The following is a 16532-nucleotide window of genomic DNA, read 5'->3' as shown; positions in this document are numbered from 1 at the left end:
GGGAACTTCCATATGAGGGTGGGTGCAGCCATAACAAGAAAAAAAGTTTACAGTTTAATGGCTTTTAGTATATTCAAAAAATTTTTCAATCATTACCCCTATCTAATTCCATGCATTTTCTTTACCTCCCAAAAGAAACCCATTAACCATTAGCAGGTAATTCCCATGGTCCTCCTAGCCCCTTAGCCCCTGGAAGCTCCCAATCTGCTTTCTGTTTCAATAGATTGCCTATTCTAGACCTTTTATATAAATGGAATCATACAACATATGGCCTTTTGTATTTGACTTCTTTCATTTAGCATAAGGTTTTCAGGGCTCATCCAAGTTGTAACATGTATCAGTACTTCATTCTTTTTAATGACTGAATAATATTTCACTGTGTGGATATACAATTTTTGTTTATCCATTTAAAATTGATGAACATTTATATTGTTCCTATTTTTTTGCTATTATGAATAATGCTGCTATGAACACTTGTGTACAAGTTTTTTGACATATGTTTTCAATTCTCTTGGTTAGGTATATATGTAGAAGTAGAATTCTATGTTAAATGGCAGTTCTATGTTTAATTTTATAAGGTTGAACAAATACATGATGACACCAGCATTGAATAAAATACAAATTTCACTACACACTTAGATGGTAGTTAAAGGCATAGACATTGAAGCCAGGGTACCTGGGTTTGAATCTTAGCTGTACTGCTTCCTAGCTATGTAAGCTTAAACAAATTACTAAAGTTTTGTGTCTCAGTATCCACATCTCTAAAATAGGGGCAATAGTAATATCTTCCTCATAAGATTGTTATAAAATTTATATGAGCTAAAATAGGTAAATCACCAAGACATGGTGTCTGAAATATAAAAAATGCTATGTTTTACTATTACTATTATTTTAAATCTATATTATAATTACTGAATTTTGTTTTCTTAACTGATAGTTGAAAAAAGTGAGGATATGGTTTGTTGAGGTTTACCATTGAAAGGGATGACAGTAATTTAAGGAGGCAGCCAAATCAATGAGAGCTTTTTTGAACAGTGGGCACTTATATTTCAGAGTGTAATTTGAATAAAACTAAGGCTTCACATGGTTCAGTCCAAGCATGTAATAGCATTCTAAGAAAACATAAACTGACTTCTAAAACACTGAAGAATAATACTTTCTTAAAGAGTCCCTACAAATGATCTGCATGGCATATTTAATAGGAAACTTCTAAAATCTTCTCTAGATATTTGTCTTTCCAAATATTTTTTCCACTTCCAGTAGCTACTTATATTTTTCCTACTTCTCAATCATGAGTTCTCCATATCACTTAGACTGAACCCTGATAACCCTCTACCTACAGCCATGCCACTCACATAACCATGTTCCCAGCCAGTGACTCAGCTTCCTGCACTTCTGAGAAATTCACCCTGGTCTCTTAGCCAGAATGCCTTCTTTTAAAAAAATTGAAAACAGTCCCTGAAATCTGGTGAATAAAATGATCTACCTTATTATATAATCCTTCTCCTTTGAAATTCTTCACAAGTGGGGCCCAATATTTTGTCTGTGCCATTCAGGGACATTAAAAAAAAAAAAAAAAAAAAAAAAAAAAACACTCCCTGATTTCAGTCTTCATTCTTTTTCCCTTTCTTCTGTGGCAAGAATCCCTAGAAGTGCTGGACAGCTCAGCCTGGCATTGTCCATTAAATTTCTTCCAAGCAAAACCTGGGAACAAGCATATCCACGTTAGACTTTTCTTCCCTACTCCCCATCTTTCTCTTGCCCTCCAAGAACGCATGAAAAATGCTGAGTTCCCTGGATTAATTTTTTATGGTTAAAGTAGGCACCACTGATCCCATATATCAAAACCAAACAAATGAGGGTTATCTTCATAACTGTTGGAGTGTGTGACATACAGAGTAATGGACACTCAATGATTTTGCTTGAGACCAACCCTACTATACTAGAAGCAAACTAGAACCACATTTTCCAACTCAAACCTAGGCCAAGCCTTACTGTGTTTGGGGAAACTACTTATCTTCATCCCCTGGGAACTTGCCTTGATAGAGTTGGATTCCAAGGGGTAGAAATATGCCTAAATTGCTTCTGACTTTCCAAGTTTACCATGGTGTTTGAGGTCAGAGTATTACTATCCTATCTTATTATAAAAATGCTGATATGATTTTCTCTTTTGCTTTGTTAGGTCTGATTAGCACAAAATTTAGCAAAAGTTTCTGGGTCAGGGCCTTTGCTTGGGGTTGTAAAATGTCAATTATTCTAGTCTGTAACTGACATGTTTCTACTTGCCTTGTTTATTCACAGGCACAAAAGAAACCAATGCTTTCCACTTACTCTCTACTCTGCCTTATTCTGTAAGGAAGTAAAACAGTTATCCCTAGAGTACACACTTACACTCCTTAGCTGTGCATTTTTCAGGCTCTGAGGCCTTCCCTCTGTTAACCTTATTAAAGGAATGCTCTAACCATAACTCAGCACCTTTTCCTCTCATCTCTGGCACAACGCTCCCAGGAAATTTCTTCAACTTATGATAGAAAATGACCTGGCCTAGTCATTTTGTAGCCTAAGTCTCAGGAGCAGGACCAAGGCCCTTGGACCACTTCCAGCATACTGCCACCACCTTTCCAATTCTGCAAAGGAATGTAATTTCCTTTTTTTTTTTTTTTTCTTTTTCTTTTTTAGGGCCACACCTGGGGCATATCGAAGTACCCAGGCTAGGGGTCGAACTGGAGCTGCAGTTGCCAGCCTGTGCCACACCCACAGCAGTGCAGGATCTGAGCTGTGTCTGCAACATACACCACAGTTCAAGGCAATGCCAGATCCTTAACCCACTGAGCAGGGCCAGGGATCAAACCACAACCTCATGGACACTAGTCAGGTTTGTTACTGCTGAGCTACAATGGGCTCCATCCTGTTTCTGATGATCAAAAAAGTTTACTGGAAATTGCTCCTTCACCAGGAATATGCTAGCATCACTTCAGGCCCACTTGTAAGAACCTGGAATCTATCTCTCTAAGGTCAGGACAAACAAGGATCACCTGTCTTGTTTCAGGGGCAAAAGTGAAAGTAGAATGGACAGAGGTAGAATGAAGCTTGATGTTGATACCAATTAAATTAAATGAAGGAAGGAGAGTTATACCTGCACTTGCAAAAAACTCTTGGTTCAGTATTTTTTCCTTAAACATTATACTACCAACTTTTAAAACTTCAGCATGCACATGAATCACATGGGGATGGTGTTGAAGTGTAGACTCCTAGAACCACCCCCAATAGAACTGGATCTAACAGTTCTGCAGCAGAGCTCTGGAATATGTATTTTTACTTGAACTACTCCAAGTCAAGTGTGATATAAATGACCCTCAGAAACACTCTGAGAAACAGCACATTGGCCAAGATGAGTTTGTAACGTCTAAAAATGAACAGAGTAAGAGGGGTGAGAATGGGATATGGTGATACTAGAGATCAAGAGGATGTCTAGTCCTGCAGCTCTGGCTTCCGAGGGCTCATCTCTTACCTGAGCACTCTTCCATCTACTTTTCCCAAACCACAAAAGCAAACAAGGTTCTGGGACTAATGCCCTCCTGGCTGTTTGATTTGCATATACTTTTTTTGAAGTGATAAAGTCTCTTTTTTTCTAAATACTTCCTTTGTTTTTTTAATCTCCAGAGGATATAAAAACTGTATTAAAAAGCTTGATAAACAGTATGGGAAAGTAAATGGCTGATGGGTGGAAACAGGTGGGTGAGATGAACAAAATCACAAATCCTCAGATTACTAATATGTAAATTTCTGAGTAGAAAGCTGAGTAAATACCTTCCATTCCCATCAGCAACTTCAGAGAAAGGCAAATTCCATTCACCTCTTACCTTCCCTGCTGATCATTAGGTAGACTGAACACTGCTTTGGTGAAATAAATAAACAAGAACTAAACACCCTCACCCCCAGTTTTAAAATTTTCCGTAGGCTGGCTAAGAGGATATTACTTAATCCTGCCTATTCAGTTAATTATTTGCTCAAGAAAACTCAGCTAGTTAGTGGTAAGTGGCTCAAGAACCAGCTTTTTCCCACTTGATAGTGATGACCACAGTAACAGGTCTTAAAGTCTACATTCTAGGTCTTGATGCTCATTTTTAGAAAAATTAACCTGAAGAAGTAGAAAATATCACAGGGAATAAAGTTGATAAAACACTGCTCTAGTCCACCATGTGTCCTAAAAAGGAGATTTGAGCTCAGTCTCCAAGTCTCTTACAGTTTTATTGAGGCTAAGGAGAATTTCACACTCACCACCGTATTTTAATGGCAGTATCATTCTCTGTATTTTCACAAGTTAAAAAATAAAAATATGTGATATTCTAATAATGTGAAAATTCTTACTTAGGAAGTAAATACTGTAACCCAGGTATTGGGAACATCTCAGTATTCATTCATTATGCAGTATTTTGAATTGCAGTTGAATAAATAGGAAAGGCAAACAATGAAGAGTCCAATTTATCAATTTAAAATTAAAAACGAAAGAGGGAGGGAAGAAGGGAGACAGCGAGAGTGAGACAGCCAGAGAGCAAAAGAGTGAGAGAGAAGCACCTAGAAATTCAGTGGTGGGGAGGACTTAAGCAAATCCTGCCCCCAGCCCCCACACCCCTGGGTGAATCACCTGGTTTCAGCTCACTTTTTTGATCCAGAGTTACGATACAATTTTCTTAAGCCTCACCTAGAATGTGCTACCCCAACTTGGGTCTCTAGCTTGGCATGACTGTAGGGATTCAGAGCATTCTTAAAAAGTGTTAAGTCATCATGGGAAGTTATTTTAATGACAAAACAATTATAGTTTCACTACGTCGAGGAACCTTGAGAAAGTCCACGTTGTAAAAATATATTTCCTATCATGTACACACCTACTTTCTAGAATAAAAATCTAAGCCATATATATGGGTCTGTACTTTTACTTTTTACATGTTGAAGATTTATAATCAAGGTTTGTCAAGATGATCCATCATTTGGTTTAAAAAAAAAAAAAGCTTTTATCAGAAAGGGAGGAATTTAGAGTAGGGATTTTCGAGGTAAAACCAATGTCTGAAATCTTTGTGATGATTTCGGGCTTTGGTTTGTTTTTAATCTTTTGAAACATCAGATAAACTGATTTGTTCTAATCCTTTCCTTGAAACTTTTCTTTTAAAAAGCTGATTTACGAGAAGAGAAGCCAGACTTTCACTTTTGGTTTCATTTATCTATCTTTTCATTCCAGAATGAAAAATCCTCTTCTTTCCCAAATTACAAGGTTTACCACAGGGTGAGTCTGGGTTCTCAGTAGGAGGCAGTAGGAGGGCTGGTCCAGGGGCGGGTCTGTCCAGCGGGGTGGGAGGGGAAAGTCAACCACACTCGCTCATTAGCGTCTGGCCGCGGCAGGTGGTCCTAGCAGCCTTCCGGCTCAGCGCCTCGCTCTCCGCGTCAGCAGCGAGTCTCCCGCTCGCAGGTAGGGAGCGTTCTCGCTCACTGGCCAGCGTCTTTGCCCATCAATAGGGCACTTTAAAACCTGCAATCTATAGACCCTTTCTTTGGAATGGAGAGAGGAGAAAGGGAGGGGGAAACATGATGGTTTGTTTGGGTGAAATAGAGTCGATTAGGTTTAATAAGAATAAGTAGCAATTTTAGCTTTTCGCTAGACGGGATTCAATTTTGCTTAATGTCAATCTTGTAAGTACATATATGTTTCTGAGTGTTCACGAATGTGGTACTGAGGTGGGTTGCCGGGTCTAGAGGGAAATTTTTAGACTGGAGGTCGTGACACCTGGGTCCCAGACCACTCACAGCAGCGCTCACCAGCGATCTGTTCAGGGTAAGTCATAACACCTGCAGCGTCTGTAAAACCCTTCCCCCACCCCTCCTTGCTGTGAGAGTCAGGATACCCAAACCTGAGTTCTTTGCTCTGTCCTCTCTGAGAACCTCAAGGAGTGCTGAAGGAGGAAGAAGAGGAGGCTAAGGGAAAAATGTTAAAACCTTTTTTAGACACATTGAGTTTAGCCAAATTCAGTTTGGATTTTTTTTTATAAGGAGTACTTCATGTATCATTGTTAAAACTTGTTTTTACACCTAATGTGGATAATTTTCAATGGATTAAATCTCTTTCTAAAAATGTGATTTTTTTTTTTAATGGCTACATTACGTGGTGCTAGATAACCAAACAAAATTAATCTCCTCATGCTGGACATAAAGGTTATTTACAGTGGTTCACAGACTTAGCCATTCACTGAACATCATTGTATATAAATCTTTGGGACATTGCTGATTATTTCCTTCAGAGTAACTCTTAACAAGGGTAACTACATAGTCAAAGAGTCTGAAATATTTTAAATGTTTTTGATGCCATTTTGAAAATTGCCTCCCAGAAAGGTTATGTTTACATTGACAGATGATCAGCAGTTTTTAAGTACTGTGATACTCTGAAGAAGGAAAAAATTAGCCTTAAAAATTTTTATTTTACTGAAGTATAGTTGGTTTACAGTGTGTTAATTTCTGCTTACAGCAAAATGATTCACTTATACATACATTCTTTTTCATATTCTTTTTCATTATGGTTTATCACAGGATATTAAATATAACCATGCTATAAAAATGTGAATACTGTGCTATACTGTGGGACTTTGTTATCTATTCTATATGTAATAATTTCCATCTGATAACCCCAAAATCCCAATCCATCCTTCACCCACCCCCACCCCCCCACCCCTGCCTTGGCAACCACAGGTCTGTTTTCTATGTGAGTCTGTTTCTGTTTCATAAATAAGTTCATTTGTGTGATATTTTAGATTCCACAGAGTGACAACATATGGTATTTATCTTTCTCCTGATTTACTTAGTATGATAATCTCTATGTCCATCCATGTTGTTCTAAATGGCATTATTTCATTCTTTTTTATGGATAAGTAATATTCCATTGTATATATGTACTGCATCTTTTTTATCCAGTCCTCTGTTGATGGACATTTAGTTTGTTTCCATGTCTTGGCTATTGTGAATAGTGTTGCTGTGAATACAGGGGTGTGTGTATCTTTTTAAATTATAATTTTATCAGGATATATGCCCAGGAGTGGGATTGCTGGATCATGTGACAACTCTATTTTTAGGTTTTGAGAAACCTCCATACTGTTTTCCATAGTGGCTGCACCAAAAATTAGCCTTTTTTTCAGTGGAGAAAAGTAGGCAACACTTAGAGTGAAGTCTTAAAGGAAGCTTCAGAAATACTATCAGGAATTAAAGCCACACATAGGAAAGGTACAGGACTGAGGGATGGAGTCTGGGCACAGGGTTTAGTTTGTTTCATAGAATTTGATATTTTAGCAGAGGTTTAATAAATCAGCTCTCTTTATCTGTTAATAAGGTAGGTTTTCAGCTCACTAGGTTTTCAAACTCTAGGAATTTCTTTAGTCAAATCATAGTTCATAAACATTAGGTAAATATAAAAGGAAACCCTGAACTAATAGATATCAAGACTCTCCTTGCTTCTACTTTTGAGGAAGAAAGCTTGAGTTATTTCTCTTTTTCTTTCTACCCATCCTACCTTAGGGAGATGGAGAAGTGGTATCAGTTCCATAGTGTTAGACTGGGTTCCCCCAGGGACAAACCTGCTTCCCCTTCCTGAATGAACCATCACTTCTTCCCTAGTTCGCATTTCCTTGCTCTTTGAATGTCTCAGTTCTTATCTGGGAATTCAGATACACTGTCAGAGTTTCTTACCTGAAGAAGATATCAGTGTTCTCTTAGACCAACTGCCCTGATGTGGGACTTAGAGGTCAGACCTATTTAAATAGTCTTTATTTTCCCTCTGCTGTTCCCCCACTAATTATAGCTGTACTCCAAGGGAATGGAGCCTTGGAAGAAGAGGTATTGTGAGGAATTAGGTAAATATCATATCCAATCCATCAGCTTCATCACCTTTCAGTAACTCTTAATTACCTATAAAATTTTCAAGCAAATTCATTAAAAGATAGGAACTCCGCCAGGCTTTACCGTAAAAAATGGAAAAATCAGTTGTAGTCCATTAGTGGATTTAGTGTCCCTCTGTTTTTTTAATTGTTCTTTGCTTGGAGTTAGAGATATAAATTTTTCTTTTGCTTGATAAATGTATTTGTTTCTGTAATATCATATTAGTATTTAATAATTATGGCATAATCAACTCTGGCCCAAGGAAGTGATGCCATATAGCTGCTGCAGCTTTATTTCAGCAACCTTTGTGTTCTCACAGGTCTATCTGCCATCCCTATTCCCCATGTGCAGGGAAGACAGAAAGAAAAGAAATAAGAATTATGCACCTAACACTAGCAGGAGGTTGATGATGACTTGTATTATTTTATCCTTTTAGTATGTGTGTCTCTATATGACTATGAAAGATTCATTCAGGTTGGTAAGAAACCAGTAAGATAAACAGGCCCCCACAATTGATCAGATAATTCACAAAAGAACTAAAATAATCAACAAACCCATGAAAAATCCAAGATGTATTTTATAATTAAATTAGAAAAAAATATTTTAAAACCATACCAAGTGCTAAGTGAAGACACACTGTAACTGGTACCAATTATCCTTATGTATCAAGAACCAGAAAAATTCTTTATTCTTGATCAGCAGTTCCACTTGGGGAAATCTACCCTCGGGGCCTAGCCTGGGACCTAGTGCACAGAAGGTACTTAACAAATATTTTCTGAATACACAATACTTAAGATTATTATTAATTTTTTTGTGTTTTTTTTTAGGGCCACACTCGAGGCTGTGGAGGTTCCCAGGCTAGGGGTCGAATTGGAGCTCTAGCTGCTGGCCTACACCACAGCCACAGCAATGCCAGATCTGAGCTGCATCTGCAACCTAAACCACAGCTCACAGCAACACCAGATCCTAATCCACTGAGCGAGGCCAGGGATTGAACTTGAGTCCTCATGGATAGTAGTCAGATTTGTTTCCACTGAGCCATGAAGAGAACTCCCAAGATATATATTTTTTTAAATTGGAAATGATCCTATAGCTAACAACAGGGAAACTAAACATTATGAGACCACTAAAAAGATACTTATGAATATCATACTATAAAGTAGAAGATATTTATGTCATAATTATTAAATAAAAATGGGTGTGAAGTGTATAATAAGGTTATAATTATTTTTTAAAAAATTCATAGTGGAAAAGATGAAGAAAAATATATACTGAAATGTTCAGAGTAATCGAAAAGTATCTCAACCTTGGCACTGTTGACATTTTGATCAGCTATATCCTTGCTGTGGGGGTTTTCCTGTGCATTATAGGATGTTTTGCGACATCCTTGTCTTTTACTATTAGATAACAGAAACCTTTTCTCTCCACCCCGTTTTGACAACCAAAATGTTTCCAGGCATTACTAAATGTTCTCTAGGTTAAAGTGATGGAATAGTGAATGATTTTCCCCTTATTTTCTCATTTTCTGTAACATGGTTATATCTCTTTATAATGAAGAAAAACAGAAAAATAAACAAATGTCATTAATCTAAACTCTGAGGTTTGGAGTTTGGGGGTTCTTTCTGTTATACTGCTCTGTCTGCCAAATCCTTTGCATCTTTGCAAGGTGAAATGGATCATTAAATTTTTCTTCTAATAAAAGTAAAGCATATCCATTTGTTTGAAAGTTTGTACACAGAAAAACACCAAAGAAGTTATTCACAATCTCATCTCCCTTTTTTTTCCTTTCTTTTCTCCTATCCTTTCTTTCTTTTGAAAACTGTTTAGGTGAAAACCTGACTATTCTTTCTCTAATTTCACGCCTAGAGATAATCACTGTCAGCATCTTGGTATGGATTGTTCTGTACATTTCCTGTGTCTAAACACACACACACAGATTTTTTTTTTTAAACAAAAGTGGATTTCTGCTACATATACTCTTCTGAAACTTACTTTCTACATCTTCACAAATATCTACATGAATTCTGTCTTTAATGATTTACATTGTATAGACATAACCAAAATTTATTTAACCATTTAAACTATCTACGGTATTCCCAGTTTGGGGCTAGTGTTAGCAGAGGAAGTGAAAGCTAATATATATACATTTAAAATTTTAGTGGAGGTTACCAAATTACCCTCCAAAAAAGTTATACAATCTAACATTCCTACCACTGGTTGGTAAGAAAGCCCATTTGTTCATATCCTCACAAATGCTGAGTATTAAGAGTCTTTATAATTTTCATCAAGGTAATAAGTGAAAAATGATATCTCATGTCTTAAACTTTCACTTTGTCTTTATTGGTAAGATTGAGCATTCTTTCCTATGTTTAGAGGGTTTTTTTTAATATTACCTTTATTCTTTATCTTTATTGAAATATAGTTGATTTAGGAGTTCCCATCGTGGCACAGAGGAAATGAATCTGACTAGGAACCATGAGGTTTTGGGTTCCATCCCTGGCCTTGCTCAGTGGGTTAAGGGTCCAGCATTGCCATGAGCTGTGGTGTAGGTCACAGACGCAGCTTGGATCTGGCATTGCTGTGGCTGTGGTGTAGGTCAGCAGCTAGAGCACCAATTGGACCCCTAGCCTGAGAACCTCCATATGCGGCCAGTGCGGCCCTAGAAAGGGAATATATATATATATAATTGATTTACAATGTTAATTTCTGCTGTATAGCCCAGTGATTGAGTTACATTGTTTTCCACCATGGTTTACCACAGAGTATTGAATATAGTTCCCTGTGATATACAGCAATACCTTCTTGTTTATTAGATGTCTTTGTATTTCTTATTCTCTGAACTGTGTATTGGAACTTTTGGCTCATTTTCCTATAGGATTGTATGTAGGTTTCTTATTGTTTTTAGGAACTCTTTATATAAGCATAGCATAAATCTTCTGCCTTACAGATATATAGCACTAGTTAATTGATCAGTTGTGAATTTTTGTATGTATAGATGTCAAAGAGATCCTAAGAAGGACAACTGACTTTCTTTTCAAGTGTGTAAATATATGTATAACACAAGATAGAAAATATGTTAATAAATAAATAAACCTGCTGAACTATAGTGCAAATCTTCTTTATTTATTTCTTTATTGGAATTTACGCTCCTAGAGGAGAGAGCGATTTTTCTTTCATGTTCACTGCTGTGTCCCTAATGCCTAAAATTGTATATGGCACAGAAGAACTGCTCAGTTACGTTTGCTGAATTAAAGAATTGGTAGAATTTCAAGCAGAATGACAAAATGAAGAGTAGAATCTAGGCAGATACCCCTGAAAGAGTGGCTGTGAGTGAGTCACATCTTAATTTGAAGTGTCCGAATCCAACTGTTTCTCTTTCTCACTCCCCCTGCTGCTAGTGAAATCAGTTTATTGAGGAAATAGAATTTATAATTTGGAGTAAACAAAGGGCAAAAGAAGAGATTTTAGAAGGATGGTTCCTGAGGGAGAACTGTCATGGTTGGAATAATGATGTAGGTTTGCATAGTTAAAGGGTAGGATGAAAGTATTCAGCTACTGGTTGGCGGGGGTGGGGGGGGGATAGAAGGTGGGGGATATGGAAGTCACCATCTCCTTGCTGTGAAATGTAGTATTGAGCAGGTTGTTATTTCTAGATATGTTACACTGCAGAATAAACATAAAATAATTGAGAGGTTTGGGTGCAATATTTTCTTCCTGGCTTCTTTTGAGTGTACAGGGTTTTTCTAGGACTTGTAATTAAATTTAAAAAGCCTCATCCTAGTACCTTTTTTTTTTTTTTCCTTCTGGCTTTATATGGCTATATATATATTAAGTGAAAGCACTGACATTCTAAATTCCCTGCTGCATTTCAGGACTTACAAATTTGTCATTGTCTGGTTATCAGAAGACTATTTCAATTAGAACCGCCAAGTCTCATAGTGTATGAGTATTCAATTATTGAGTAAAGCAGTTTTCTCTTTGTGTTTTCCATGATTAGGTCATTCCAGAAAGATGAGGATATGTAGTATCTTTACATTCATGGCTTACTGTTGTTTGCTGGAAGGTAAGACACCAAATCCTTTCATTAGGTTCTATATTTTATATATTTTAACTACAAGATAAAAAAATAATAAAAATGGATATAATTCTTATAGAAAGGATATTCTATTTTCCTAAATTATAATTCATAAGACTGTTTCATAAATCCATTTCACTGGACAAAAATATAGGGATATGGACATATTGAAAGAAACAAAATTAATCTATATCCATTTATCCACTGCTCATTATCCTTATCCATTTCCCAAGGATAATTATTGAAATACATGTGGAAATGTCCTATGAGTATACTTTAATGTTTGTTTTAAACAAAGACAGGATCATTGTACCCACCTTGCTCTGTAGCTTGTTTTTCCCAATGAATATATACACAAACAACTGCTTAAGAGTTTAAGTAGAGAGGACTATGGGAAAATATGATTTAGGTAATGTAAAAGGCAAGTAACTGTCTAGCCAAAGGATATTCTGTGGATGTCCACATTAAACAAATTCCTTCTGGTTATAGGTACTCCATTATCAAATAACATTTCTATAATAGCAGAAGGTTATGAATTTGGGGACAACAAATTGTTCAGCTAATTTTATTATTCTAACTCAGGGATGAGACATGTCTCAAGCCCACTGGATAAAATATGTATTTCAGGGAAATAAGTTCTTAAATGTAATAACCATGTAAGTGACCAGAGAAAGCATTTATAAACCCTACAGTCATTCTATAAATTTTTTTTAAGAATTGTCCATCCTCTGAAGTTTGGTCATCTTTCTTTTCAGCATTTACTATCACAGTTCCCAAGGACATGTATGAGGTAGAGTATGGCAGCAATGTAACATTGGAATGCAGATTTCCAGTCGACAAACAATTAAACTTGCTTGCATTAGTTGTTTACTGGGAAATGAAGGATAAGAAAATTATTCAATTTGTGAATGGCGAGGAAGACCTGAATGTTCAGCACAGTAGCTACAGCCAGAGGGCCCAGCTGTTGAAGGACCAGCTCTTCTTGGGAAAGGCCTCACTTCAGATCACAGATGTGAAATTGCAAGATGCAGGGGTTTACTGCTGCTTGATCAGCTATGGTGGTGCCGACTACAAGCGGATTACTTTGAAAGTCAATGGTAAGACATTATAGATAAAGAGATACAATCTTTATTAAAACTATATCCCATTGTTGAGAACTTTTCATTCTTGGAAGTCTACCCTCTCTTTCCATAGCAGCAGTCTGTTCATTCATTCATTCACACACTCATCCAATGAGCATTGCCTGAGCACCTCCTATTTGACAGCCACTGGAGATCCAGAGCCAAACATGATAGCCATGTTTCACAGTATGTTCATTTTTCATAAAAATAAATTCCTAATCTTCACTTTTTTATTATAAAAGTAATATATATACTTGCACATAATTCAGGTACTATGGAAGGAATCAAATGAACCACAAAAGTATCTCTCCTCCCTTCACCACTATCCTTCATGGAATGCAAAGATAATAATCACTATCTGTGTGTCCCTCCAGGATTTTTTTAATTCAGTACCTGTTTTTTTTTTTTAATTTTATGATGTCTCCAGAATTTTCCTTCCTTTAAACCTCTCTATGTCAAACCCAAATATATATATTAAAAACAAACCCCATTGTAAGGTTCACATTCAAAAAGACTTGAAGTCAATTTATAGAAAAAAATAATAACCATATCTAGTATTGAATAAACTATTCTTCCTTGAATTCTGTATAATTATGCTTACTGGACATACATTCATCTTAAAAATCTATACCAGTGTTATCTTGGGAGTGTTGAAGAGGAACTGTGAGTGTCAAAACTATGGGTACTGACCTATAATGACATGAGCTCACCTGGGTTCAAAGTTTTGGGTTGCCTCCAGCTAAGTAAAGGAAAACACTTTAGCTGAACTGCTCTACTTTCACTGTTAAGATTCATAAAGCTGAGAGCTGAAAGGATCCCAGGCAAGAGCACCTAATCCCAATGCCCAAAGAACAGAAATCCCCCAAAAGGGTCATCTGCTCACTTACTTCCTATAATGATAACCTTGTCATTTGGACCTCCCTCCCATAGCCTATTGAAATTACTTTCTGATATTGAGCTGAAATCTGCCCTATCTAATCATAGTGTTGAGATTTTCTTACTGCTTCTTTTGTTTATATGGTGACCTTTTAATATGTGACTATGGAGTTCCCATTGTGGCTCGTTGGTTAAGAACCTGACGTAGTGTCTGAGAGGGTGCGGATTCAATCCCTGGCCTCCCTCATTGGGTTAAGGATCTGGCATTGCTGCAAGCTGCAAGATGCAGCTCAGATCTGGCATGGCTGTGGCTGTGGTGTAGGCCAGCATCTGCAGGCCGCAGTGTAGGTCTAGCAGCTGGACCCCTAGCCCAGGAACTTCCATATGCCACAGGTGTGGCTATAAAAACAAAACAAAAAAAAATATGTGACTAGAATTAAATCATCGTCCTTGGTGTTTCTATTCTTAGCCTAAGTACTTCAATCTGAAGTAGAAAAAGCTTACATTTGTCACAAAAGGGTAACTAATCATTATAAGCTCAAAATCAAAATTATTTAGGAATTAGGAGAAATGCATCTATTTTAGGGTATATTTCTGGGTCTCTGATTCTGGCTCAATTAATGCTACCTGTGTCAAGAAAATGTCACTTGCCTTGTGAATTAGATTTAATTTAATTGTATTTTACCATATGCTTCTCCAGAACAGATATTCATAAAAGCAAACTGGTGGGATTCCAAGTTGGAATTTTCAGCTTTTCTTCAGTCCATCAGCAAATATCAAGCATACTGTGTTTCAAAGCTTTAAATAAATTATTAAGACTTAGCTCTATGAACAGTCAGCATTGTTGGATCTCAGATAAAGAGGAAGAGCATAAGCCTGGCAGTCAGGTTGAAGGAAGAATAGAGTATAAGTTTCTGCTTCCAGCAGAAGAGTCTTTCATCAGCCTATAGGGAGTGTGCAGAGGGTGGGACAGTTGTCCCTGTAGTAAAGAAGGGTATTCTTCCAGGTTATCTGGGGCTCTATAATGTCCCTTCTGGATTTGTGATTTGCTATGGTTTGACACAATAAGAAATCTTTGGCACTGATGGTTTTTTTTCAAGGAGTGGTCCTTGGTGGAGCAAAGCAGATGACCAACCAGATTTGAGGATGTGATTTGTTTGACCATTCCATTTTGTATTACGAATTGCTAAATTGACACCCTAGTCCCGTTGATCTAGCTGTCATTTGCACACAGTGGTTTTGGAGGTCAAGTTGAGCTGCACTGAGAGCAAGTTAGCCATAACTTGCTGCAGTTGTGCTGAGGCAGAGTCTCCAAAGAGTTTTTGTGCCAGTTTGCATGAGCTTAACAACTCAAGGAAGTAGAACTCCTGAGTCACCTCCATATGCAAACGATTTCACAGTAACGATTTCACTGTCAAGCTTCTCTTCCCATCACAGCAGACATGTGGTAACAGAGGTTCCCCACAGGGAGTTTACTCACCATGGGATTTTAAAGGTGAAGAATTTCAAAACTGAAATTTGAAAGAGCTGGTTTTAGATTAACTCAGTTATTATTATCACTTTGATGTTTTTGCACCTTTTGTGTTTGTTTAAATACCAGATTCTCAGGCATCTGGCTTTCGGTTGAAAATGTTATTTTTCCATAAACATTTGAACCTCATTTTCAGGGAAAATGAAGCTCCCATTTATACTTTAAAGAACTTAATCACAAAATTATAAATCAACTGTACTTCAATAAAACTTTAAAAAAATCTATTAAGGCAACAATAAAGTGACAAATTTTAAAAAAAGAACTTAAGTGAGATTCAGCAACTGAAAGAACAAGAAGTGTGTAGTTATCCTGATAAAGCTAATTTGTTCATATAGATTAAGGATTAACTGCTATTATTCTTCACCTACCCCATCTCTCCCACAAATTTACCAACCAGCATCGTTTAAATTTTCCCTGTAGCATTTGTCCCCATCTAATATGTTATGTAACATATATAAATGTACCTGTATCTTTTCCTTATTATCTCTCTCCATATTCTAGAATATATAGTCCACAAAAGCAGAGATCTTGGTCTGTCTTATTCATTTTAGTCTGTATCCCTAGGACTTGGCATATAAGAACGGTAGTGTGACAAGAACACATACATTAAAAATCTTTGTTGAATAAATGAATGAATGACATACTCCTCAAAATAGGATTAAACCTAAAAAATTTGAAACATGAACATTTTTGGATATGTGAAAATATATTTCCAAAACTGTGCATCAGTACCTTCTGACTGTCAGTACCCTAAAGAATGCCACGTAAGTGCATTTAACTGGTAGTAGTAAGAAGAGGAAAAGCAGCACTAGCAGTAATGGCAATAGTCATTAACATTTAGGTAGTGTTGGGTTCCAGGCCCTATCCCAAGCACTTTGCCTAGATCATCTCATTTAATTCTGAAGTCACCCTGCGGCGTAGGAGAATGATTATGTCCAAGATACATGTTTTTCAGGTTTTATTACCTCTGAAATCTGAGTGTGTCTTTCAGTAGGTGAAATCTGAGAGTAAA

General features: G+C 36.9%; 1 protein-coding gene across 15 annotated transcripts in view; it reads left to right on the top strand.

Moving 5' to 3' along the window:
* Window positions 1–16532, top strand: part of CD274 (CD274 molecule) — a 132637-nt gene that overhangs the window by 104499 nt on the left and 11606 nt on the right. For 11 of the 15 annotated variants that reach the window (XM_085011677.1, XM_085011669.1, XM_085011664.1 and 8 more), the window contains 2 exons: window positions 11915–11980; window positions 12748–13089. In XM_085011677.1, the coding sequence (XP_084867803.1) occupies window positions 11929–11980; window positions 12748–13089 (394 nt within the window). In that variant the 5' untranslated portion in view covers window positions 11915–11928. Of the gene's footprint in view, window positions 1–5210; window positions 5285–5408; window positions 5831–11914; window positions 11981–12747; window positions 13090–16532 lie in introns of those variants that run through there. The other 4 variants (XM_085011680.1, XM_005660124.4, XM_005660125.4 and 1 more) reach the window with 4 other exon arrangements.

The sequence above is a fragment of the Sus scrofa genome, chromosome 1 (assembly GCF_054392235.1).
Source record: "Sus scrofa isolate SSC_HxYL_T2T_F1_AM1 chromosome 1, Sscrofa_HxYL_maternal_Yorkshire_Landrace_v2.0, whole genome shotgun sequence".
Classification (NCBI taxonomy): domain Eukaryota; kingdom Metazoa; phylum Chordata; class Mammalia; order Artiodactyla; family Suidae; genus Sus; species Sus scrofa.
The sequence above is the reverse complement of the archived record's forward strand: the minus strand, read 5'-3'. Positions and strand labels throughout refer to the sequence as shown.